Here is a 27,804-nt window from a genome sequence, read left to right as displayed (position 1 = left end):
TGACGTCACACGCCGCCGCGCACACCGTCCCAATGACCTGCGAGGCCGGTAGAGTGGTCAGCCGAAAGAGTGCGAGCGTGCAGTGCCAGAACTTTAAAAGTGGACGAAAAAGTGCAAAAAAGTGAAACCAATTCGGGTGAAACCACGGCAAAGTCCGCGCAAAAGTGCCGCCGGTGGACCAGGTACGTGGGACGGATGTTTGCGGCCGGTGCCGGGCCCGCACGGTGCTAATCTGCGGCAAAATAAAAATTGAAAAATCGAAACTCCGAGAAGGCGTCATTTTCGGAGCCAACTTTGACGGCTTGCGAGCCGGGCTAGCAACATCGAGCTCATTGACGGCGGTGCGGAGCTTTTGGCTTGAAAGACGCAACGGGTAGTGGGAATTTTCTTGCAAGTGAGGGGAAATGTTTTGCCAGTTGCGATCACCCCTGCGGCTGAAGTTGGGCGGATTTGAGTTGACTGGTTCTGGGAAAAAAGTTTATCATTTTTTTTAATTAAGTTAAAGCAAAACAATGTAAATGGGCAAATGCCGGTTTGTAAACAATGAATGTATTCTGCTCACTCCTTATTTAAATATCCACTGACGTGAGCAAAAAGGTTTTGCATGAATTTAATGTTTTTAACCCACCGGCAGTCGCGTTCTTCTATTACAAGAGGAGGAAAAAAATTAAATAACTCACACCCTCTTTCGACCCGTGAAAAAAGAAAACCCCCTTTTAACCATTCGAATCTTGCAAAAGACACAATTTTGCAGCAAACAATGTCAAAACCTAAGCAAAACAAAACATTTACCACTGGTTATAAAATAGCTCATTTACCCTTAACCCTCTCCCGCCCATGGTTACTCCAGAGCACCAAAACTTTGAACTCAAATATCTCGGAACTGACAAAACTTTTCATGGTGCTTTAAGTTGCAGGTGTTCATGTAGAATGTATACTAACATCTCCCCAAATTTCATCAAATTTGGTTAAGCACAAGCAAAGTTACAGTACGAAATGTTAACAAAAATGGGCCAATTTTAGGAAAATAAATAAGACCTGTTTTCGAAAGCCCGTAAAAATTACCAAACACAAAATTGTATGAAACAATCACGAATAACATTGTGAGTTTGGACCGGTTTTGAGTGGTTTTCAACCTTTTTTATTTGGTGCACCAGAGCACCACCCAGGCATATGAGCAACTAAATATTCAGGAGCACTTTTTTCTAAATTACAGAAAAAACTTATTTTTATCAAAACAAAAGTTTATAAACGTTTCGACTATTCATAAACAAGACAATACATTGTTATTAGACCGATGGTTTTATTATTTTCCTTATTTTTCATGAAAATTGTTGTTTGTGAGTTTTTAATGAGCCAATCAAAGAAATCTGAGAATGCAGAAATTTTAGAATTTGTAATTCAAACTTCAGAAATATGGTCTTACAGCAAAGCATAAGTAGTTTTTAACACATTTCGAAGCATTTTCAAGCAACTGAACCAATAGATTTGAAGAAAACGAGATTTTGTGATTTTTAAAAAAGTTGCTCATCTTCCTGATGGTGCTCTGGTGCACCACTTCAAATTCAACTTTTTTGCGCCAATTCGATGTTTGTGGGTCAAAGTAAAGTATTTCCTGCATTATTGTACCAAAATTTAGCCATTTACTATTTTTACGATAAGCAAACAGCTCTGGGCGTTAGAGGGTTAAGAAAAAAGTCATACTTCTGCTTGAACATCCTCCTCTTTGTAGATGTAAACAATGTGGGGTCATTAAAAAATCACGTTACGCATTCAATCTTTCCATTACCCAGATTTATATTTGCAAATGATATGGCTTTTTCTTGAATTTTAAAATTTTAATTTTTGATTTTTAAAATTTAAAATGCTGAAATTGAAAAACCTATGACATTTTAATTTTCGTTTTTTTAATATTTGGATTTTGTTTTTTTAATCTGTAAATCTTGAATTTTTAGATTTCTATTTTTTTCTATTTCCAAATCTTTTTTTTTAAATTTTTGATCTTTTTGTATTCTTAAATTTTTTCAATTTTCGGAATTAAAAAAAAATATATATGAATTTTGATATTTTTGAATAGTTTTTAGTAATTTCATATATTTCTTTTTTTTTTATTTCAGAATTCTATAGTTTTTTATAAGGTCCTGTAAACAAATGTAAACATTGAGTGTATCCCAGGTGTATCCGAATTTCTTTATAGGACATTATCAAAAAAGAGAATTTAACTTTTTATTTTAAAATTTTAGTTTTTTTATTCATTCTAATACTCTTATTTTTGGGCTTTACAAATTTCCAAGTTTAATATTTTTTAAATTTTTTTGATTTTTTTTTGTTTTTTTTAAAGTTATAACGTCCAGAGATTTTCACCTGTTTTAAAAATAGTAAACGGATCAATTTTGGTCCATTATCTCTAGAATTGCTTTACTTTGGCCCACAAACATTGAATCCACGCAAAATTTTAAAATTTGGAGTTTTGCACCTATTTTCTGTCCCGGTAAAAAATCTATCTTCACAAAAACAAGATTTCATTGCTAATATTTCTGCTAATTTGATAAAGGAGATTGGCACTATCTCTAACATCATTTTCTTTCAATTTATTCATTGCTAAACCTTTAATAAAACTAGTCGCACTTCTACCAATAATTTCCTAATATGCTCATACAAGTTTGAGAATAACTAAAATACCCAGAGTTTTTTTTTTGAAAATGTCCTATAAGCTATTGTCTTTCATATGTTTATAGGACCTAATAAAAAAAAGTCGAGATACAGAAAAAAATGATGCTATGACAAGTTTATTGATCGCATTTTCAATAGTAATTGAGAAAGCAGGTTTCTATAAACGGCTTTACAAAATAAGTTGTTTAAATAGTGAAATTGGATGGAGCGAGTGCTTAAGGCTCTGGAAGGCATCATTCCAGATCGGCCATTTGGCGGCCATGTTTGTTTTAGAAAAACATTCAAATCTTGATTCAGAATGTATCAATAAAAAAATGGTTTTCTTTGTGTTGTTTGTAGAAGCATTTTACATATCGTGATTATATTTTCATTTCAATTTTCTATTTCTGGACCCTGAATTCAGAACCATCATTAACAGTCATTAACCCAAAAGCGAGGGACACCTTCTACGACCTTAACCTGCCAAATATACGAGAATTTCCCCTACTACTCTATCAATGTGGATGAAATTTGGTCAGAAGATAGTTTATATTATGTTTCCTAAAAAGAAGCAGATATTGTCTCCGAGAAATTCGATCTAAAAAATTTGTGCACTTTTCTACCATGGATGTTAGAGGGTTAATTTTTGAATTGTTATTTTTTCGAATTCATTTTTTTTTTGCATTTTAGATTTTGGATTTTCTTGTAGCTTTGAGTTTTTAAATTTGTATTGATTGTATTGTTTTTTGATTTTTTTTAAATAAAAATTTCTAAATTTTCAGATCTCAGAATTTTTTAATCTTAGTTTGTTTTTGTATCTGAATCTCTAACATTTTTAAATTTTGCGATTTCTTTCTCTTTTCAACTTAAAATTTCAGAATTTTTATTTATGAATTTTTATATTTTCGAATGTTGAGATTCATGTCATTTCAGATTTTTGGTAGCTCTAAAGAAAGTTTTTTCTTAAATTTATTATAATATTTAGAATATTTTTGTTTTTGATTTTTGGATTTAAAAATTCTCGTTTTTCTGAGTTTTTGATATTTAATAGTTTTTTTTATTATGGGATTGCCTAAAAAGGCCGAAACTCAAAAGGCAGAATCGCGGAAGGCCGAAATTCAAAAGGCCGAATTTTGTCTTTTGCTAAGAAGGCAGAACGTCTCAAAAGGCCGAATTTTTCAAAAGGCAGAATGATTATGAAATTCAGAATATTGTTCATATTTTCACGATTTTCATTGATTATGATGTTCAAAGATACAGTAAACTGTTCTTTTTTTCAATTTTTAGCGAAATAAGTACATAATGTTTATCTTCACCGATCATATTGTTACCCTGCATATAAGTGAGTAGAGTAGAATGAATTAAAGCATTTCAAAAGTATTTCAATCTTTTTGTTTATTGAATTATGGTTCATTCGTCATTAAGTACTTAAATGAATTCAAATAATTACAATTAATTTTTTGCGTCAAATAAATAGAAACTTTAAAAATTTAGTTAGCAGCAATGCTAGAAAGTTATGCCTTCTTTATTTCCCAACCAATGTTTGTTTCATAACTATGGCTTATAACAATAATAATAGCAAACCGCGCCCGAAAAGGCGGAACGCATTTCAAACGAAGTTTGGAATGCGTTTCCGCCTTTTTGGGCGCGGTTTGCCTTATGAGATTCGGCCTTTTGAGCATTCGGCCTTTTGGGATTCGGCCTTATGAGAATTCTGCCTTTTGAGTAATTCGGCCTTTTGAATTTCGGCCTTTCGGGATTCGGCCTTTTGAGATTCGGCCTTTCGTAGGAGACCCTTAATTATAATTTTTTTTTATTTTTTTTTGCTTTTTGGGATATTGATTTTTTTTTTATTTTTTTTTTCTAAATTTTAAATTTGTTTAATTTCTGGATCTGTGATTTTTTTTTTATATTTGTAATTTTGAATCTCTGAATTTTGAAATTATTGATTTCTAAATTTTCCTATTTCAAATATTCTTTGACCTCTTTTTAATGCTTGAATCTTAAAATATTAAAATTTCAAAAATGTATGACATTTTAATGTTTTATACATAATTCGACGGTAACATTTCAAAAGGCATCATGTACATTTTGACACTTTCTGGGTTCTTGCATATTCTAAAAGTACTCCTAATAAGCTACCTCTCCACCAAAAATGAGCAAAAGTTACTTCAGTAAAGTCTGTTTAATCATGATTTTAAATAAAGTAACATAAACAAAATCTCTGCCATCAGCAGTCCCTGTTTATATAGCCCTGTCAACCTGTCAAACAAAAGACTCCATAAACCTCGTCACGAAAAAAAAGCAACATGAACAAAGCGCCATGTACATTCGGCGAAGAAAAACGAATCATAACAAAGCGTCCCCCTCAATGACAGCAGGGTGATATAGACGTTGGTGATTTCAAAAGGAGTTATGTTTGTTTTTCTTAAATAAAACGACGGAAATAATGTTTTATTGAATTTGGATGATCAAGTATCAATGAAAGCAACGTTTTTCATCGTTTGTTATTATTAGAACATCTTATTTTGCTTTTATATTAAAATGGGAATTGAAAATGGATGCTCAACATTCAAATGCGTTTTTCTCAAAACGCATGGTTTGTACATGATGCTTTTTGAAATGTTGGCGTCGAATTATGACATAATATTTTTATATAATTATGACGCAACGTTCCACACTCCCAGTCACAGGGTCCGCACACTCTTGCACCGTGTTCAGTGCTGCCAGCCGCGTTGACAAGTCGCGAGCTTTTTTGGCATTCTGTCTGTGAAGGGTGGGTTGACCTGACGGGGAGGGGAAAAACAAAATGGTGTGCGCTTGTTTTTGACACAATGTTGTGCCGCTGCTGCTGGTGAAGAAAAACAGCAAATTTCGCGGTCAAAGTGCACTCCGTTCCCGGCGGAACCGGTTCCCATCGCGAGTAAAAGTCGCGCCGCGCCGGCGGAACTGTGAATGCGAGCCCGGAAGTGGCCAATTTCGACGCGAAAAGTCGGCAGGTAATTTTCGGTGCGTTTTTTTTGGGGGGGAGTGAAAATTTGGTTTTTTGGTGAATAGTGGGTGCATTTTGTGGTCGATTCCGGTGTCGGTGTGTGCTTGCGGAGGGGTGGAACGGATTTTCACCTTTTCCGGTGAGATTTGGTTCGGGTTTGGTGCTGAAAAAGGCCGGTCAAAGTTGGCCATGGGAGGAAACGCGGGAGTCGCGCGAAGCTTTTTTTTTCTTCTTTTTTGTTTTTGCTGCCGCGGCGCCCCTCGCCGATGATGCTCACAGTTTTGGGTGGACGCGTCGCGGCGGCGGCACTCTTCGCGGAGTTTTATTTTGTTTTCTTTTCATCAATTTCTTGCAGTTTGACGTTTATGTTGGAGGCGCGCGCGAATTATTTAAGCCAAAGCCAACTGAGCATTTATTTTGATTATTTCTGTTTGAAAATTCTTGTAAGTTTAAAACGTTCTGAAAACTGTAACTTGTTTCATTTTAGGTATAATTTTGAAATAAACACATCGTGAAACCAGAGACAACAGGACATCGTACTACACCATCGTGGGAAATCAATTTAACGAGTAAAATAAGCTTCAATAAGTATAAAACCAGAGAGAACACAAAAAACTTAACCATCTTTTGAGCCACCTGCCATGGACGAGTTTAGCGATAATCCGCCGGTGGACGAGGGCGGAAGTAATCCGACCGAAGAAAGTAGTGCCACCCCGGCGGAAGCACCCGTCGAGGAGGAACCAGCGTCGGCTCCCACCGACACGGACGTCCCCACGCCGGTCGAGGCCGAACCCGTTGACGAGGAAGAACCCGTCCCGGAAGAGTCCCAGGAAGAAACGGAAGCTCCCGCAGCAGCTCCGGAAGGCGAAGACGCCGTAGACGCTCCCGTCCCGGAAGAATCCCAGGAATCGTCCTCGGTGGCCGGCACGGACGAGGTAGAGGGTCAAGCCCCGGCGTCGGTTCCGACGGGTGGCGAAGAGGAATCGCAGGAAGGAGGTGCCGCCGAAGAACAGACCACTCCGGTGGAGGAGGAGGAGCAAGTGGCGGCGGCGCCTACGACGCCCACCGAACAGATGGAGGTGGACCAGGATTCGCCGGGTGGTGTTGATGAGGGTGGTGGCGGCGACGACGCCGACGAAAACAACGGCAAGGACGACGGAGACAGCTTCGCGCCGACGTTGCCGGTCGTTGAGGAAAAGGGCGAAAGTCAGGTCCCAGCCGATGGGGAGGAAGAGCAGGAAGGCGGCGAGAAGGAATCAACGGAGAAGGTCCACGAAAGTGACCTGCTGGACGATATCGAGATGACCAACGTGGATGATAGCGTAGCGCAGCGAGAACTTGACGGAGAAGACGGCGACGGTGAGGGAGAGCCAATGGACGAGACGGACAAGTCGACGGAACACGAGCGATCGACGACGTTGGATCCGTTCGACCAGATAAAGCATGCTGCGGAACCGGCCAAGGATGGGGAGGGTTCGTCGAGGACGACGCCGGCACCGCCGGCAGATCACGATGAAACAATTGGAGAGGTTGACGATGGCGATGCGGACACGACGGTGGCCACGGCCGATGACTCGGAACAGCAGGTTAACGACTCGACAATGGATGTGACCGGTGCCGAAGCGGGAGAGCACCACGTGGACGAGAGCGTTGCGGATGGTGAGTTTTAAACTTAAGCTAATTACGGAGCTGGGAAAGATTTATCTTACTTTCAAGAAAAGATATCTATCTAGGGGAACATTTCGCAATATTAAAGTATATCAAAATTCATAAATTTAAAAAATTGATTCCAAAATACAGAAATTTTAAAATTTCTATATTCTAACATTGAAAATTTTTAAATTTGAGCGCTTTGAAATTATATTTTTTAACTCAAAAACTGTTATGTTCAAAATTCCTAATTTCAAAATACAATATATACAATAAAATCAATTCCTAAATTCTAAAATTGTTTGAAAAAACCCTAATTTGCTATTTTTATTAATTTTATTTTTTTTAAATATTTTGAAAGATTTTCTAAATTTTTAAAACATTTATTTTTAAATGTTGGATTTCCTACAATTCTGGAGCCACATTTGAAAGGGGTTCTACGACATTGCACATACGGCATTTCATTACATGCAATTAAACGGGAATGAAGGCTTTAAAAGCAATGTCGTACCGCCCCTTTAAAATGCTGCTTCAGTTTTTTTTAGTCTGGAATAATTTTTGAAAATTATAATTTTGGAATTCTTGGTTTTTAGAATGTTACATTTAATAATTTTTAAATATCTGCCTTTTTTAATTTTTATGTTTTGGAATTTTTTCCTGAGTTATTGATATCTTTAAAATAAAAAAAACTCCGTAATTTTTTAGATTTGTATTTTTGAATATCTAAATTGATGAAAATTTAAGTTTTGAATTTAGAAATTTGGAAATCTTAGATTTTTGACATCCCGAATTTCGAAAGTATTGAAAATTTTCAGATGCTTGTATTTTCAATTTTTTAAATTTCTAATTTTTTTGATTCCTACATTTTTGAGATTTTGAATTTTTAAAACTTTGAAATTTGAATTTTTAATTTAAAAATTTGAATACCTAAAACTTATGAATTTTAATATTTGTATTTTTTTTAATTTGAATTATTGAATTGCAAAGTTTCAGAATTTTTGAATTCCAATTTTTTTTATTTTTGATTTTTTTTATTTTGCATTTTTAAATTTCATAAAAAAAATTAAAGATTCTGATTTCTTAATTTTGAATTCCTTAATTTTTAAATTCTTGGGTTTGCAAAATTAAAAAAGTCTTAATTTTTAAGGTTTTTTTTTCAAATATTTTTATATTTGGAATTTTATTGAATTGTAATGTTACTGAATTCTTGATTTTTTGATATTTTTAATTCCTTATTTTTAAAATTTAGCATTTAAAAATTTCAGAATTTTTTTATTTTTGCTTATAAATTCTTAGGTTTGCAAAAATTTTAAAAAAAGTCTTTATTTTTTTATTTTTAAGTTTTTTTCAAATATTTATATTTTCGAACTTTTATTGAATTACAAGGTTACTGAATTATTGATATTTTGTAGTTTCAATTTTTGAATTCTTAAATCTTTTTTTTTTTTATTTGCGATTCCTAAGTTTTTGAAACTGCGAATTTTTAGAATTTTGATCTTTGACTTAAAATTCTAAAAATTTGAATATCCAAATTTAGAATTTTTAAATATTTGTATTTAATACGAAAGTTTCTAAATTTTTGAATTCTAAATTTTTTACTCTTTTTGAAATTGTTTTTGGTTTGTGGAATTTTGAATTCCTTAGTCTATTTTTGATGCCTATGTAAAAATTTGGAAACTCTGCAATTTTAAAGTTTTAGAACTTTCTTTTTTTATTTGTAGGTTTTTGACAACTTGGAATTTCAAAATTTTAAAAATTTAATATTTTTTGTAATGAGCAGTTCTATACGAAATCGGCCGATTTCGACCATTTTTTGTATTTTTTTTTATTTAGCTCGAACTATGACCAAAGAAGCCATTTTGTGTCATTGGCTCACTCATACAAGCTTCCAAACAATTTTGGCAGCTGTCCATACAAAAATGGTACCTAAATCAGGGTTGCGAATGAGCGAGCGCTCACGGAAAGCGTGCTCGCTCCAGCTGGAGCGTGAGTTTTCATCAGGTAGCTCGTGCTCGCTCACGCTCACCGGAGCGTTTTGCGCTCACGTGAGCTGGTGAGCCAAAGTAGGTAGTTGTTTTTCCTTGTTGAAGCATCTGCCTGTTTTGAACGAAGTTTCTAGAACTATCTCAGCACAGGCAGCAAAAACAAACAAGAAAGTGGTCAAACAAACAAAAATAAGCAATAAAATGAATATTGAATTTAGTCGGCGAACCGAAATGTACGTTCTATTTAAATTCAGAATTAGCGAAGGGGCAGAATGATTCACTCTTGAGTGTGCTAACAAAGAGCTAACTCATTCTAAATGTAAAAAAAAATCATTGACGTGAAGAGATGCACTGATATGTACAAAAAATTGATTTAATTGACAAATGTTTATTTTAAGTTTTTAGAATCCGGAGTTTTTGCTCAAGGCGGTTTTAAAAACACAAAAAAAAATTGTTTTATTGGACCTTTAAAAAAACAGCAGTGAGCTTTATAAAAGTTATAATCATCCCTCATATTCTGAACATTTTAGAGAATGTCCATATTCAAAAAAATCATTTATTGAATCTGTAATTGAATATTTTCAGAGGCTTGGTAGCGGAAGTGTTAGATATAATTTACTTGACGGAAGAGGGGCCACCCTTTATGTGCTAAAACATAACAATGCCATTTTTTATTATTTCATTCAAATGGGTTATTTCAAACACTAGCAATTTGGAGGCTTTTTGTAAAAAGAGAACTGTTTCAACAATTTTACCCAGTTTTATATTTTAATCAACCAAGCATATAACATTGAATCGAACTTACCCCAACATAAATCTTCTTGAATTATTTCATTGTTTTGTAAGTTTTTCTAAGGATTACAGTCCTTTTTGTTCACGCGCTCATACCCTTCCCTTGTTTCCACTGACATGCTGCGCCTTAAGTACAAAATCAAACTAGGATTGAAAAACAAAAAACTGTCTCAAAAAGTAAAACGATTCGCGATACTTCCAAAGTGAGCGCTCCGTGAGCGAAAAATGAGCGCGAGCGCGAACGTGGGGCAAACGCGAGCTGGAAAAATCGGAGCAAACGTGAGCGCGGGCAAACGTGAGCTAGCTCGCGCAGCGCTCCTCCTCACGAATGAGCGAAAAGTGAGCGCTCACGAGCGCGTGAGCGCGTGAGGAACGCAACACTGACCTAAATATTCGAGTATCTGTAACTTTTGAAGGATTTTTTTTATCAAGGCAGTAGGTAGCAATAAGGAATATTAAAAAAAATAAATCAATACACGGATTTTTTTGATTCATTTTTTTTTTCATAAAAAATAAATTTCCCAAAATCCGTTTTTTTTTATTGAAATTTTTTTTAATATATTTTAGAGGACCAAAACCCGCAACTGTTAAGCCGTAGAGAAATATGCAAAAAAGTTGCCACCAAGCTTTGAAATTTTTGAAAAAAGTGATTTTTGGAGAAAAGAATTTAAAACATTTTTTTACACATAATATTTAAAAACAGTTCGTACTCGATTGTACGAAGTCTTCGTCAAACTTTACTCCGGATAAGCAAAATTTTAATTTAATTTTAAAATTTGGGTTTTTAACCTCTAAAACTGCGCCAAAATTGTCTGTAGTTTGAGATGGCGGGAGAAATGGCAAAATCTAGGTATCTTCAATTTTTCGAAAATTTTGAATTGAGGTATTCTGGAATTTTAGATTTAAAATATGAGTCTTTTTTAAAAATTGTGATGAAAATGTAAAATTTTAAATTTATATTTTACAGTTTGACATTAATTTCTCTTTTTTTGAATTTCTTGATTTTTTTTTGTTTTTAGAACTTTTTTTTTAAATGGCGACATTTAAGTATTTTAAAATTTTAAATTTTTAGAATTTAGGAAAAAAAATCATTTAAGAATTCTGGAATAGGAGAATAATTCTCAAATTATTTGAAATTTAAGATTTTCGTTATTTGTGCAAAAAATGTTAAATTTTTAAACTAAATTTTACAGTTTGAGATTATTTTTTTGGAATTTCTGCTTTTTAGATTTTAAGTTTATAGATTTTTTTTAAAATGGCGACATTTAAGAATTATTATTTTTTAACTTTTAAAATTTAAGAAAATTTAGAATCAAGGAATTTCAGAATTTACAATTTGAGATTTTTTATAAAAATTGCAATTGTGATAAAACTGTTTAATTGTAGAATGTCAAATTAATATATATTTTTTTGTTTTTTTTTTTATTTTATTTTTGGAAATGTTAAATATTTTAAAGAAATTTTAAATTTTTAAATTTGTTATTTTGCGTTTTATTTTATTTTTTTCTTAGTTAAGCATGTTGAATTTTTGAATAAGTACAACTTTTCCTTCCGAGCTCCGTACCTAGCTTTAGCTTAGTCAATTTCTCAAACTAACCTTTTTTTCCCTCTTATTCCCAGACGCCGTCGACGAGCTGTCCGAGGGCGAGGGCGTCGACGAGAACGTCTGCCTGCTGCCGGACGACGAGCGAGAACCGTCCGAGGCGGACAAGGAGCGCGCCCGGACGGCAGCCCGCGAAGAGTCGGAAAAGAGCCAGGACGGTTCGGAGGTGGCGGCGACGCAGGAAGCTTCCACCGAGCAGCAGCAGGCGGCGACTGAGCCGGCGGAAAAGGAAAAGGACAAGGATGCCGTTGATGTTGGTGGGGAGGAGGGCGGTGACAAGGTTGTTGAGGGGGAGAAGGAGGTTGACGAAACGGTAGGGGAGAAGGAAGTGACGGAGGAGGAGCATGAGGAGGCGGATGTGCGGATGGAGGCGGCCGCGGATGAGCCGATCGAGGTGGATGCTGAGTTGGAGCAGGAGGCGGATGCGCCACCGCAGGTTAATGAGATTCGCGAGGTGCCGGAGCCGATGCAGCAGACTTGCTTGAAGTGTGCGGGTGAGAAGCTGTGCGAGTACAGTTTGATTCAGGAGGACGGCGAGGAGGCCAAGTTTATCTGTACGTTTGATTGCGTGCAGTCGGTGCGCACGGAACATCCGGGCAAGTTTGTGCTGATCCAGAAGCGGGTGGCGATCGTGCAGATCTTTGACTGCGAGCAGGACTGCAGCCGGTGTGAGAAGAGGAAGACGTGCAAGTATCGGTATCAGAGGACGAAGGAGTATCGGTATTTGTGCGACATGAAGTGCGTGGAGCATTTGACGACGATCAACCCGGAGAAGTACGTGCTGAAGAGGAAGCGTTACTTGATTGATGAGAAGGGGGAGCCGGAGGAGAAGAAGTGCATTCAGTGTAATGACAACAAGAGTTGCAAGTACTTTTTCCTGCAGGACGAGGACGAGCTGTTTGTGTGCCACGAGGACTGTTTGAACCTGCTGATGACGGAGAATCAGGATCTGTTTAGGTTGAAGCGTCGGTCGGTGCGGGTGCGGGATTTGCCGAAGCGTGTGCCGAATGAGCCGGAACCGCCGCAGGAGGTGAGCAAGTTTGTGGCGCGCACCGAGGAGGAGGCGGAGACGGCCCGGCTTGACCGCGAGGCCAGTTTTATGCGCCGTTGCTCGCAGTGTTACCAGCTGATCCAGATGAACGACAAGACGCTGCAGTGGGAAACGCTCGACTTTTGCAACGAGAAATGTTTGGGGGTGTATCAGAACTCGGTCGGTTCGAATTGTGCCATGTGCGCGAGCTCGGTCTCGGTGACCAGTTTGGGCAAGTATTGCGTCCGGTTTGGGTTTGATGTGAGGCAGTTTTGCCGATCGAGCTGTCTCGATCAGTACAAGAAGAACTTGAAGGTGTGCTCGTACTGCCAGCGGGACATTACCGTTGGTGAGCTTGGGTTTTTGGCGCCGGTCGGAGATAAGGGCCTGTTCAAGGACTTTTGCACCCAGACCTGTTTGAAAAAGTACGAAGAAGTGCTGGATCCGAGCAAGCGCCAGGTTCCGCACATTTGCGCCGTTTGTAACCACGAGAAGGTCACCAAGATCAACGTGACGCTGGACAACAGGGAACACTTTTTCTGCAGCACGCCGTGCTTCTCGGCGTTCAAGTTCGTCAACAACGTCTGCCCGGAAGAGTGCACCATGTGCAAGATGTTCTTCGAGCGCAAATCCGCCGACTGTTTCACCATCTACACGTCGGATCGTGGCCCCGAGGGAGCGCCCTTCTGCTCGAAGATCTGCATGAATCTCTTCATCATCACGAACCGTAAGATCGTCTCCTGTAACTGGTGCAAGGTGAAAAAGTACAACTTTGACATGATCCAGAAGGTGGTCGGCAACATGGCCATGTGCTCGCTGAACTGCCTCACGCTGTGCGAGGTCTCCGTAAACGCACTCTCGATGAAGCAGATCCACTGCGATCACTGCAAACAGCTCAAAACGCCGCAGTACCATCTGACGATGAGCGACGCCAGCGTGCGGAACTTTTGTACCTACCAGTGCGTTATGTCTTTCCAGAGTCAGTTCAACAAGACGCCGCTCACGATCGACTCGGAAGAATCGCGCAACGCCCCGGTTCCCACCGGCCTCCCTAAACGTGTCAAGAAAACGGGAGCCCTCCCAGCGGTCGCAATGGCCGCCGTCAACAACAGTTCCACAGCCAGCAGCACCGCCCTCAACAAGAAGGGTCGTCCGGCGCGGACGGCCGCCGCGGTCGCCAACGCCGTCATGCAGTCCGGCGACTTCCCGGTCATCTCGTCGGTACAATCGCTGGCGGGCCAGCTCGGCAACCGGTCCACCCGGTCCAAGGGACCGGTCGCCATTGCCCCGGCACCGGCCGCCCCCTCCTCGGCCAAGTCGACGACGCGCCAATCGTCGTCCGCCGGCGTCGGCATGGATCTACCCGAGCTGCGCATCTCGCTGGAACCGCTCAGCGTTCAGCTGGGCGTCCCCGCGCCGGTTCACTACGAGGCACCGGAACCGCCGCCACCGCGGGTCGAGCACAAGACGCAGATCGTCACGATTCCTCCGACACCAGTTGCTGTGGCAAACGCGGGAACAATGTGCAAACCAATCCAACAATCAAAAGCGGTCAGTTGTCGACCTGTTCAGTGCAACGTCGAGTGCCAGACTGAAGATTGGCTCCAAAGGAAGATTGTGATTCCCATTCCGGTTCCAATTTACGTTCCAACTCCGATGTACATGTATTCCCTGCCAACACCGGTTCCAGTGCCATTCCCGCTCCCCATCCCCGTGCCCATCTTCGTGCCGACGACGCGCAACTCCGCCAACGGCATCATGAAGGAGATCAAAAAGATCCAGGACAAGATGCCCACCGACCCGTACGAGGCGGAACTCCTCATGATGGCCGAGATGGTCGCCGGCGAGAAAAAGAAGGACGAAAGCGACTCCGACTCGGACGACAACGGCGGCAACGACGACCAATTCACCTCTGCCGCCGCCGACGGCATCGAGAACAACACCTCGTTCAACGAAGATCTCGTCCAGATGGCACTCAAGATGGCCTCCAACGACTTCGAAGACCCACCGGTCGACCTCGAGTCCGCCATGCAGGCCAACACGATCGCCCAGCAGCAGGCGGCGGCCGCCGCCCACCACGGCTACGGCCACGACGACGGTTCCCAGCAGCAGCTGCACCACCACCAGCTCATGATGCTCGAACAGCAACGGCAAGCGGCCGCCCTCGCAGCGACGGCCGGTGCCCAGCGGGGAGGCCGCAAACGCGCCCAAGCCTCACCCCGAGCCAACAACAACAACCGCCAACAGCAAATCTCCCCCAACAAGCGCATCAAGCGGGAACAGATCAGCGAACCCTCGCCGGAACCCCCGCGGGAACCCGCCGAAAAGCCCGACGCCAACATGTGTCTCAAGTACACGTTCGGCGTCAACGCCTGGAAGCAGTGGGTCCTCACCAAGAACGCCGACCTCGAGAAGAGCACCATCCGGCGGAAGCCGTTCAAGTCCGAGATCCTCCAGCTGACCGCCGACGAGCTCAACTACTCGCTCTGTCTGTTCGTGAAGGAGGTCCGAAAGCCGAACGGCACCGAGTACGCGCCGGACACGATCTACTACCTCGTGTTGGGTAAGCCACCTTAACCATTTCAAATTTCAGGGTGGCCACTCAAGTCGGGAAATCGGGAAAGTCGGGAAAAAGTCGGGAATTTATGATTTAGTGTCGAAAAGTCGGGAAAAGTCGGAGCATACTTGTTTGAAAATTATTTTTCAACTCTTGAATAATTATGTAATATTTTTTTGCAATTCCGTCGTGAAACTACTTACTTTTCCTGTCATTCTTGAACGACGAAATAGCCTACTTTTCTGTACCAAAAATAAGAGAATCGAATAGCAACACTTTTCAAAATAAATGCTGAAAAGTTCTACTTTTCAGCACTGAAATGGGTGCTGAAAAGTTGAACTTTTCAGCACTTGTTTTGAAAAGTAATACTTTTCAACATTTTTTTGATTTAAACGATTTATTGACAAAATACATGAAAATTTGACTTAAAATTTCACTCAAAGGGTGTTTTTCGGAAATGCAAAAAATGTTGTATGGAACTCGTTGCAAAACTTGATTTTTTCAGAACTCGTCGTATTTATCCAACTCGGTGAACCTCGTTGGATAAATGTACGACTCGTGCTGAAAAAATCCTCTTTTTGCAACTTGTTGCATAAACTACTAGTATAATTTTCAAACTAAATTCACTCAATTCTGCTTTAGTAAACTACTTTAAATTTAAGGTTCTTTAGAATATTTCAATATATTTGAACATGGAAAAGCTGTTTGGGACATTCAAAATCAATATAAATATTGGAAGTCTTTGACGCAGATTTTCATAATATTTTTATGATTCAAATTATCTCTATTGATTTTTGTATATCAAACAAAAGGGTAAAGTTAACCCTCTACAACCCAACCCCGCCTTTAGACGGGCTTCGATTTAAAAAATCGCCATAAATCCATTTTTCATCCAATTTTCGATCTTTTAAAGGCATTGGAAAGAAGAACTCTTAAAATTTTAGAAAATGTATGGGTTGGAAGTTTTACTTGTTTTATGTGACTTTGCCAATGTTTTTTAAAATGTCATTTTTTTGGCTGTGTTTTTTACTAACATTTCCTTTATTTTAAGTAAAAAGAAGTATGCAGTAATTTTTCTAGTGTCCCATACTATGCCTCTACGCATTTTTTTACAACTTAAATGATAATGGTGAAATTTGAGAGCAGAAAATGTGAAAAACAAGCAAAAAATTGAAAAAGTGACTGAACACATGAAACACATGAACATGAAAAAAATAGATAGGCAAAATGTAATGATAGGAGGTGGTAGAATAGGCCAAATACTACCAAAAGCAAACTTAAACTAAACAAGATAAATGCAAATTAAAATACTATAAATGAAACAAGAAAAACATAAAACAAGAGAAGTAAAGTTTTTCGTAGAACAAAAGTTGTTCAAAATGACCTCCTAAACACGGGAAAAATAAAAATTTTGGATAAAAAATTTGGGCAGTAGAGGGTTAATGAAAAACTAATATAAAAATAGAGCCTAATGGTCAGCTTAGAGTTATCCCGGGCAGACGGTAATAACAAAATTTATGCCATTTCAATAACAAATACTGTTAAAATAACAGAAAGTTTTATGGAATCTTCTTGAAAAATCCATTTTTGCATAAGGGTTTAATAACAGTTTATGTTATCATAACAAAATTTGTTACTGGTCTGATATTGGTTGAAAGCCAAAACAACTTTGGAATAACATTTTTTGTTATGGAAGAATACCTCCAACTGTTATTGGGATGATCGGATTTGCTGGCTAAATTTGTTCAGGCGCGGATTTCGCGCGGATAGCAATTTTGATAAATAAAGTAATTGAGAACGATAAAATTTCTTTCAAGTTACAAAAAAATATATTGCTAGAAATTAAATAAATTCAATCTTTTTCGTTGAGTGCAAAAACATCAATTTCTAAGAATTAATGAAGAGAATTTTCTTCTGAAAATTATTGATTGTAATAATACAAAATACGAAACTTCGAAATAATCTTCAAGGCGCGTTTATTTTTAAAAATTTATCGAGATATCTTATATAAATTTGACATTATTTTTTAAACAAAAGTTCCAAGGCACTTTTTAATATAACAAACAATAAATATTGAGAGATCATATTAATAACCATTTTATTAAAATCAAAATTACAAAATTCGAAAATTACAGCACTTAAAAAATTTGAAGCTATGAAACTTTTTAGATTTTTTAAGTTTTTTCAATCTAAAATTTATATTTCCGTCTAAAAGTGAAATATAATTTTAAAATTATAAAAATAAGAAATCTGAAGTTCAAAAAATTGAAAATTTTAGAATTTACATATTCAAATATACAAAAAATAGAATTCATAATTTGAAATTTCCAAACTTACAGACTCAAAAACGCAAAAAGAAAAAAGAATTAGCACATTGAAAAATTACGAAAAAAATTAACATTGGAAGAATTTTTTTTTTAATTCTTAAAATCCTTAATTTTTTAAGAATGTTCCTAAATTCTGTAATTAATAAATTATTAAATTATTCAATTATTAAATTATTGAACTATTAAACTATTAAATTATTAAATTAATTAATTATTAAATTATTAAATCATTAAATTATTAAATCATTAAATTATTAAATCATTAAATTATTAAATCAATAAATTGTTAAGTCATATTTTTGTAGAAATTTTAGAGAAGAAAACAATAGAAATTTAGTTTTTCGATTTTTCGGAGTAAAATTTTGGCGAGAGTTTTCGAGTACAAAATCATTAGATTTTAAAATTTTGCGATTTTTATATTTTATTGCTTTTAAATTTTTTGAATTTAAAATTTAATTTTCTCCTGAATTTGTTTTCAAAGCAACGATATTTAAAGTGTTACAACAACTGCTAGTAATCTTTCAGAAATGGCGAAAAAGGTTGGTGCAGGTGGGATTTGAATCCACAACTGATCAACGGTACTGATTCAAATGCTTTCTAAGTTATTCTTTTTCGTTTAAAAAAAAAAGTCATTATGCTACTCTCTTCTATTTTTGTCGCGAATTTCTTTTTTTACATGGCGCGAATTTCAACTTTTTCGTAACAACCCTGCAATAACAATCCAATAACAAAAAATATATAACGACGAATAACAAATCCTGTTATAAATATCAAGAAATGTTATTCCCACGTTATTTCCGTCTGCTCGGAATGATTCTATTTCATTTTGTCACATAGATTGAATATTTGAAAACAGATTCCAACTTGAGTTTGGCAATGTTTTTTTTATTAAATATTTTTAATTGTTTAACTAAATTTATTTAGTAATTTCAAATATTTTTTGTTCCAGATGTTTCCATTGAACTTTTTTAGTGAGTATGGGTAAATCACCTACTATAGATAAAGCTTGATTTTCAGTTTTCGGAAAACTTGAATATCGAATAAAATCCAAAATTCAAAAACTTTTTTACGTTTTGAAAACATAATAAAAATTTTGAAATTGCAAATAAATCAATCCAAGAAATTTTTAGTTATTGCAAAATTGTTTAAAAAATTTGTCTCTTATAAAATTTTGCTGAAAATAAGTGGGAGAACATAAAATAATATCAAACTGAATTTTCATTGAAAAAAAAAGAAAAAAAAAACAGTTGAATACTGACCACTAGATAAATTCCATATCAAAAATTACAAAATTAAAAAGGGAACTTGGCAAAAACATTTTTTTTATGAATTCCTTGATATTTTTCTAAATCCTTTGAAAGAATAATAACAGCAATTATGTTTTAATCGTTCTTTGATTTAAAATGATGATGAAGTTTAAAAAAATAAGAATGAAATTTTAAATTCATTTATCTTCAACTTTTTGCCATTTCCAGTTGAATCGAAGTATCAAAAACTATACGTTTGCCAGTTTAAAAACGTTACTTGATCCACCTTTAGGTGGTTGGTGCCTTCCTCATATTCATAAAGTCAATACATTCAGTAAAAATAGCAACATTCCCCCTTAACATGTTTAACAATTCAACTTTATTACTCATTTCTTTTGATATTTTTCGCAGACCATCAATATTTCTGGCTCATCGGCAAGGTCGGATGAAAAAAAACCTATCCAACGATAGTTAGCATGGAAGATTCAGACAATATTTTTATCACAATATCTGAAATCCGACCTCTAAAAAGTGTATAAATAACACTTAAGTACCAATAACTTTTGAAAGGGTTGTCAGATCCTTGATGTTTTAGGCTCATTTGGAAGGTCTTTTGATTATCTAACTAACGATGGGTCGCATGACGGACCCGGACATCATTTTTACTGAAATATCTGAGATCCGGCCTCCAAAAAGTGTATAAATAACACTTAAGTGCCAATAACTTTTGATAGGGTTGTCAGATCCTTGATGTTTTAGGCTCATTTGAAAGGTCTTTCGATTATCTAACTAACAATGGATCGCATGATGGACCCGGACATCATTTTCATTGAAATATCTGAGATCCGGCCTCCAAAAAGTGTATAAATAACACTTAAGTGCTAATAACTTTTGATAGGGTTGTCAGATCTTCAATGTTTTGGGCTCATTGGAAAGGTCTTTTTAATACCTTTCTGAAAATGTATAACATGACAGGGTTTCTTACAAAAACCACCCTTTTTACAATCTTCCGGACATACGCAAAAATCGTTTTTTTAGCATAACTTTTGACGTACTTAACTAAACTTGCTGATTTTAAATAGAGACCTATGGGATCCCAAGACGGATCGAATGAGACTAATACGGTCAAAATCCGTTCATCCAGTCCGGAGATAATCGAGCGACAATTTTTTTGTCCACCCACCTACACACATCCACACAGACATTTGCTCAGAACATGATTCTGAGTCGATCAGTATACGTGAAGGTGGGTCTACGAGGTCAAATTAAGAAGTTCATTTTTCGAGTGATTTTATAGCCTTTCCTCAGTAAGGTGAGGAAGGCAAAAATAACATGCAAGTTATAAGTATTGTTAAACTTTCGATTATTTTTCAAAGACTAATTTTTTGTGTTTCTACGCTGAATCATAATAATGAATTTCCATTTTTGAAGTATTTTTTTTAATTTGTTGTTCAGTTTCTGTGTTAACAAAATTGCAAGAATTGGATATATTTTAAATTAATTCAGATTTTTTTTTCGGTGTTTGATATTGACTTTTCTTATAGAGAGTTTTTTGTTTGAAATTTAGATAAGAAATGAGCTTTCTGGAAAAGTCGGGAATTTGAAAAAGGGATTTGAGTGGTCACCCTGTGGAAACTATTTCAAAACCATTCGAACCTCTAACCAATCTTCTCAAACAGGCATCCAGCAGTATCTGTTCGAGAACGGCCGCATCGACAACATCTTCACCGATCCCTACTACGAGCGCTTCACGGACTGCCTGGACGAGGTCGCCAAAAAGTTCTCCGTGCTCTACAATGATTCTCGTGAGTTCGCCTTCAATTTGTCTTGTAACCAAAACTAACGATTTCATCTACCTACAGAATACATCGTAACCCGCGTCGAGGAGGAGCACCTGTGGGAGTGCAAACAGCTTGGAGCGCACTCGCCCCACGTCCTGCTCAGCACGCTCATGTTCTTCAACACGAAGCACTTTAATTTGACGGTGAGTTATCGTATCAACCCTTTTAAGAATTTTTGACTAATCTAAACGAATCCAAACTCTGATAGACCGTCGAGGAGCACATGGAGCTGAGCTTCTCGCACATCATGAAGCACTGGAAGCGGAACCCGAACCAGGGCGGCGCCAAAATGCCCGGCTCGCGGAACGTCCTGCTGCGGTTCTACCCGCCGCAGTCGTCACTCGGTGAGTAGTTAAACACCAAATCACGCTGATTGTTGTTGCAAGCGATTCTGCAAATTTCTACAGACTCGTATGACCCAAATTTATTTTTTCATTAACCCTCTACAACCCAACCCCGCCTTTAGACGGGCTTCAATTTAAAAAAATCGCCAAAAATCCATTTCTCAACCAAATTTTGATCTTTAAATAGCATTTGAAAGAAGAACTCTTAAAATTTTTTGAAAATTTATGGGTTGGAAGTTTTACTTGTTTTATGTGACTTTGCCAATGTAATTTTTTTAGAGGTCAACTTTGGCAATGTTTTTTTACTAACATCTCTAATATTTTATGTAAAAAGAAGTATGCAGTAATTTTTCTAGTGCTCCAGACTATGCCTCTACGCATTTATTTACAATTTAAATGACAATGGTGCCATTTTATAGCAGAAAATGTGAAAACATGCAAAAAATTGAAAAGTTACTGTAAAAACATGAAAAAATAAGATAGGCAAAATGTAATGATAGGAGGTGGTAGAGTAGGCCAAATACTACCAAAAACAAACATAAACTAAACAAGATAAATGCAAATTAAAATACTAAAAATGAAACAACAAAAACATAAAACAAGAGAAGTAAAGTTTTTCGTAGAACAAAAGTCGCTCAAAATGACCTCCTGAACACGGGAAAAATAAAAACTTTTGATAAAAAATTTGAGCAGTAGAGGGTTAATTTTGAAAATTAATATTTTTTTAAATGCCAACTAAACCTTTGAATTGTGAGCCTAACTGCCTACCAGCGACTCCACCGAGACAGGACCTAGGGAGACGACTCCTAACACCTGGACTGAGCTTACGACCTAACCTCTAGGTTAGACCGGGGCCAACATTTACTTCCCCGTCCGACGGAAGGCTCGATAATCCGAAGTTTCGATTATCCGAAGGTTTTCATGATACTTGGGATAATCGAATCATGAACAAAAATAAATTGTTTTCGTTTTTTTTTTGATTTTCTAACTTTAAACGTCAAATTTGAGTTCTGCGACCCCGTTTTAGTCAAATTTGAATAGTTGATTGCCTATTAAATATATCCATTTTGGATTTTTTAAATCACTTAAGCGTAGTTCAGGGGTCATGCATAAGCTTGATAATCAAAAATCAGACAACAACAAAAAATAAAAATTACGTGACTCAATTATCCGAAGTTTCGATTAAAAATGAAATTTTTCTGAGGATTTCAAATGTAATTTTCTGAAATTCATAATATTTTAGAAAGCTTATTTCTGTTTTTTTCACTCAAATTATTGTTTTAAATTTTGTTAAGTTTATTTTTATAAACTATTGGTGTTTATATATTTTTTTTAAATGATAAATTCGATAGTGTTACGAATCTTACAATTTAATTTTTCAATTCAATTCGGTTTTATTTGTGAATAATCAAGTTACAATGAGTTCATTTAGGTGCACAACAGAGTTTTGGTGTTCCTTTCAGCTGTGTTTAAATCGTAATTCAATCGAAAAATTATTACTTATAACTATGGAATAGACAAGAGTAAGAAAAAGTTTTCAAAAAACTTACAGAAAGTGCAATGGGAAAAGGATAGATAGAGAGAAAGCTTAAAACTAGATCACAGACAAAAATAATCAATTATAGATATGCTTGATCATCAGCTCCCCGAGGGCCAGAAATTGCTCCGCCTTGTTACGGCAGCTCCGAAACCGCGTCATCATCTCCCCCGCGAGAGCAAAGAACTCCGGCAGGGTAAAGAGATCTTCCCCGGTGACTTCTTGCTAGGCCGCATTGCCGCTACCGGCAGCGACCACGCTGGCAAACGATCGCCCCCAGCCAGGAGGGATCGCTGGGTTGTCCGCTGGAACCGTACGCTGTCCAGCTGCAGGAACGGCTGCGTTCGTACTTCGCTGAGGAGAGTGAGACGCTGCTGCTTTCTTCTTCCTCTTTTCCTGCTCCTCGAGGTAGGCCTTGCGCGCGACGCATCCGCGGTAATTGCCGGTATGGTTGCCGTCACAGTTCGCGCACTTTACGCGCGGCTTGGTTTGTTCTGCCTTGTCCCCCAAGTCCGCCTTTCGTGGCAGTGCGCACGCCTCCGAGAGGTGCGACTCACCGCACTTCACGCAGCGGGGCCGGAGATTGCAGTTCCGCGAGCCGTGGCCGAATTTCTGGCAACGGTGGCATTGTGCTACGTCCGTCGGGTTCTTGGTGTAAAACCGCCAGTTTACCCAAAAACCGTCCAACGTCTTAATCCGCCGCAGATCTTGGATCTTGACGGTGCCGCGGTCGAAGTACAACAGGTACAGGGTATGCGTACCCGTGACTGTTGTCTTTCGCGAGAGCACTTTTATCTCCCGTGGCTTTATTCCCGCGTTCGAGAGGTGTCGCTTCAGGTCGGCGATCGGACGGTCTTGGTAACCCTGCAAGACCACCTTAACAGGGGGCTTCTCTGGGTCGTATGTGTAGAAGTTGAAGTTGCTACGCTTCAGTTCTTCAAGCACCAGGTCGAAATCTTTTCTGTTCAGTGTGATCACTTGCACTGACGACTTACCGACTTTCAGACAATATCCGAGGCCTTCCAGCAACTCGTCAACATCGTCCGCCAACGTGTCCAAAACAAAAATTGGAGGTGGTCTTCGTTCCGTTGGAGAATTGTTCTTTTTTGACGTCGGCACTTTTTTCCGTGCACGACCATCATCGTATTCGTCGTCGTCGGTAGTGCTGCTACCGTCGGTGTTGTTGTTGTTTTCTTCATCGTCGCTCAGCATCTGGAACTCGTTCCTGATGGGGATGTTGGCGGATGTTGATGTGCCACTGGTCGTGGCACCGGAGGTACCGGAACGGGTTCGCACTGGTGATCTCGGAACATATCCGGGATGTAGTAACTTTTTGTCGATGCCTTCTGCGCTCACTCCCCCTGCGCGATGGCGGTCGACACGGCGTTGGTTTGTTTACCTTTTTGCACACGGCCGGTAGACGAACTTCGCGGGTTTTTCGAGGCCGCACTCGAACTGCCACGGCCACGGCCGGCCCTTGGCATGCTGGTGGAGCAAACTCGCGGCTAATCACGGTAAACTACGGCGAAAAAAATCGAAAAAACGATGGAGCACTGAGCACTTGACTGCTGCTTGCTCTCGTGCGTACACGGAGGTGGGCTTACAATTAAAAAAAAAAAAATCATTAATTCGGATATTTTTTACATTAAAAACAACAATTTTAAATTTTTGAAAGCTTTGTACATTTTTTGGTAATTTGAAATTTTCAAATATCTGAATGATGGTATTTTAGAATTTAACATATAATGACGCATTGTTATACTTTGATTTTTTTAAATTTTTGAGTGTGATTGTGGACATCGGTGGCGCCAATTCATAAATTTATGAAACTTGAAATTTAAAATTTCTATTTATTTTCGTTGTTTCGAGTTTTTGAATTTGTAATCTTTTTTCAATGTTTATACTATTAAATATTTTAATGTTTGTAAACATGTAGATTTTATGAGTAAATTGTTCAAAACTCCCCTTCAAAATTTTTCCAAAACTTCATTGACATAAAATATTGTTGAAGAAAAAAACATTTCCAATAAAAAACATTTCCAATTAAAAAAAATTACAATCGCTCAGGCCATTGCTAATTTTATTTCATGTTTTAAAGCTTTCTGCAGGCCAAGGATTGATACCTAAGAGCATGCAATGGCACTGACCTTGTTGCGTGCTCTTCGGTTGACGTCCACGTAAGGAACATCCTGGAAGGAGCGCAACTAACTACATCCGTAGTTCTGTTAGATCATCCGAATTACCTTGATCAGAACAGTATAGCTCTGGTTCCTGGCGAGTGTCCTATTTTCTTACCTCCACGTTGGCTTGGTTTTCATGATGACCTAGCTGGTGGCCTGTGGAAACGGATCGTAAACCTTTGACCACCGCGGGTCAGAGTCGAGACGGCTAAAAGAAAGGGGCGCAACAATGTGGGAAAGGGAAGTAATTTGTGATTGTAGACGGTATTGTTTTGATTCGCAGTATGTTGAGTCAACTGCTGTGGATGTACCTGAAACATCGCACAAAGGGGTTTCTCTTCTCTTCATTCTCAGCTACCACCAATCTCCTATTTTTATTTTGCTCTACTGATTCTCAATTCTTCATTGATTCTTCTATTTAATATCCATCATTTGATTTTGATTTTTCTTACTTTTGATTCTCTTGTCTCTCAAAGCTTTTCCACTCTTTTTTTTTTTTACCAATTGATACTGCTTTAACAAACTTTGTGTTTTTGGTTAAAAAAATACTTTTCCTCAATGTACTAGTAATATAAAGTCTATTTATCATTAGTCTTTTCTCTTTTGATTTTTTTGCGATTTTATTTATTTGAATAATTCTTTATCTGTCCTATAAGTTATCATTACTATAATCTACGCTTGTTTTTTTTTTTTTTTATCTCTATTTATTAACTATTGTATAATTTTATATCTACTACATCCAGCTTCTCATTTTTATTCTTTAAAATAAAATCAGCATTCTCTTACTATTGATTCTTGATTTTTATAAAATATATTCTCTTTAACTGTCTATTGTTTTCAATCTTCACCCTTTTTTTCAAACAAGTGAGGTTTGAGCCCTTACTCAATTTATGGAATGGTTAATGGATTAACACAAATATTACTATTGTACTTTTGGTAAACTTTTATAACATGCTTAGGACCAAAAATTGTAACAAAACACCGCGACAAAAAAAAATAGCAACATATAAACACGACTCAACACTAGGAAAGATTTCAGGAGAAAACAATACACAGTAAAATAACAACTAGTTTTTGAATTCAAACTAAAAATAAAACAGTTTTTGCACCTCCTCCTCCTTGCCCTGATATACAGTGTAAACTAACAGGATATCGTTTCAATAAAATTACAATTACAATTTAATGAAAGTTGATAGGCACACTTTAAATGGTTAGGCGCTTATACTTACATCAAACCCTACGTAATGTACCACCCCCGGCCGAGTTAAAATGCGTAACCGGAAAAGAAGGTGTGCATGCCTGGCACGAACACTCAAAGCGTGTTCTAGCGTGCTGCTCGTACTGACTCAGAGCAAGGGTGAGATGTAGGTGTAAGGGCAGTGCGTGTTCGTCGGGAACCTAGTGCATAAGATCGGTCAAGGCCCGTTCTTACACTGAAAATTGCGAATTGCGAATTGCGAATGTTTTAAAGCTTTCTGCCTAAATTTTTTGAAAAGTTGGCTTGAAATTTGTCGTCTTGAAAAACACCCAAAAAGCAAAAAAATTATATTTAGTTTATTGGAATTTTTTTTTTAGATTCTAAATTTTGAAAATTTCAGATGTGATATCTTCTTTTTTTTGCATACAGATTTTTTATAGGTTTTTTTTTTTAATATTTGATTCCAGGGGACATCTATAAACCAAGAGGAAACTTTAGGGGAAGGAGTTGGTGATTGTTCATACAAAAAAGATTTTTTATTGTTCAGATTTCGGGAGAGTTCAGATTTCCAAAAAAAAAGTGTTCACGTGATTTATGGATGGTCCCTCAAGATTCTTTAAATTTAAAGGTTTTGAATTTCAGAGTATTGTGATCTTGATTTTTTTTTGTTGAGACTTTTCAAAATCTGAATATCTTTTTTTTTAAATTATTATTTTTAAAATCTTTAGTTTAAAATTTTATTTTTTTAGATTTTTTTTATTTTTATATTCCGTTTTTTATTATTTTTTATTATATGAATGATTAAGGTCGTAGAAGGTGTCCTTCACTTTTGGGGCAATGACTGTCAATGATGATTCTGAATTCAGGGTCCAGAAATAGTAAATTGAAATGAAAAAATAATCACTATATGTAAAATGCTTCTACAAACAACACAAAGAAACCCATTTTTTGATTGATACATTCTGGATCAAGATTTGAATGTTTTTCTAAAACAAACATGGCCGCCAAATGGCCGATCTGAAATGATGCCTTCAAGTGCCTTAAATCTTATCATCCAATAAGAGATAAGCTCGTTACCATTTGTTTAGGGCGGTTTTTTTTTTTTTTTTTGAAAACCGTCTACCTTCAAGCAAAACTTTCCTTAGAATACCATGGAGATTTTCCCTTATCCTCTTAAAAAAGTGGAACATCAACCATTTCTTTCTGGTGTGCGGTGGAGATGGGAGCGATCGGTCAAAGAATAGCTTTCCTGGTGTAGAACATCTGGTTCAATTCCTAGACAACTTGGACTTGGATAATCATCACAAAAACATGACGAAATCCAGGATGCGATCCGCTCAAATCACCATCACAAATTCCCGTATAGTAATATTTTTGATTTTTTTCAAGTTTCTAAGTTTTATTTTTCGTTGATAAATCATTAACTCAAATATTACGGTTGAGATCCAACGATCGCTTGCAATAATAAGGATAAAAAATCTTTTGAGAATAAGTTTTTCATGGCTTTTTTTTGTTATTTTCCTCCTCCAAATAGCCGCCAACTCCCGCAAAAAGAAGGTCTACGAGCAGCAGGAGAACGAGGAGAACCCGCTGCGGTGTCCGGTCAAGCTGTACGAGTTCTACCTGTCGAAATGGTGAGTTGGTTGATCAGTACTGTTGTGAATGTTGAACTCACTTTTTATTTCTTTTAACAGCCCCGAAAGCGTGAAAACGCGCAACGACGTGTTCTACCTGCAGCCGGAGCGGTCCTGCGTGCCCGACTCCCCCGTCTGGTACTCGACGCAGGCCCTCAGCAAGGACGCCCTCAGCAAGATGCTGCACCGCGTTAAGATGGTGAAGGAAATCAACATCGCGCTGCTCACCAGCTAA

The 27,804-nt window shown here is 37.5% G+C and overlaps 1 protein-coding gene across 3 annotated transcripts; it reads left to right on the top strand.

The window, feature by feature from the left end:
• Positions 1 to 35: 35 nt before the first annotated feature.
• Positions 36 to 27,804, top strand: LOC120417642 (zinc finger MYM-type protein 4). 3 transcript variants are annotated; one of them, XM_039579755.2, is made up of 8 exons: positions 36 to 182; positions 6,132 to 7,303; positions 11,692 to 15,267; positions 20,515 to 20,640; positions 20,698 to 20,819; positions 20,885 to 21,020; positions 27,470 to 27,569; positions 27,630 to 27,804. In XM_039579755.2, the coding sequence occupies exons 2-8, from the start codon at positions 6,286 to 6,288 to the stop codon at positions 27,802 to 27,804; spliced, it is 5,253 nt and encodes a 1,750-aa protein (XP_039435689.1). In that variant the 5' UTR covers positions 36 to 182; positions 6,132 to 6,285. The 3 variants fall into 3 exon arrangements, with proteins under 3 accessions (XP_039435689.1, XP_039435688.1, XP_039435690.1); XM_039579754.2 differs by lacking the exon at positions 36 to 182 and adding an exon at positions 5,447 to 5,651; XM_039579756.2 differs by lacking the exon at positions 36 to 182 and adding an exon at positions 5,447 to 5,661.

This window comes from Culex pipiens, chromosome 3 (assembly GCF_016801865.2).
Source record: "Culex pipiens pallens isolate TS chromosome 3, TS_CPP_V2, whole genome shotgun sequence".
Classification (NCBI taxonomy): Eukaryota; Metazoa; Arthropoda; class Insecta; order Diptera; family Culicidae; genus Culex; species Culex pipiens.
This window is presented reverse-complemented; position numbering and strand designations above follow the sequence as displayed.

Bases quoted from the DNA above. Each gene is read 5' to 3' on its own strand.
- LOC120417642 (XM_039579755.2), top strand. From the start codon at position 6,286: ATGGACGAGTTTAGCGATAATCCGCCGGTGGACGAGGGCGGAAGTAAT. The intron at 20,820-20,884 runs GTGAGTTATCGT...AAACTCTGATAG, and splicing joins CGAAGCACTTTAATTTGACG to ACCGTCGAGGAGCACATGGA. The intron at 21,021-27,469 runs GTGAGTAGTTAA...TCCTCCAAATAG, and splicing joins CCCGCCGCAGTCGTCACTCG to CCGCCAACTCCCGCAAAAAG.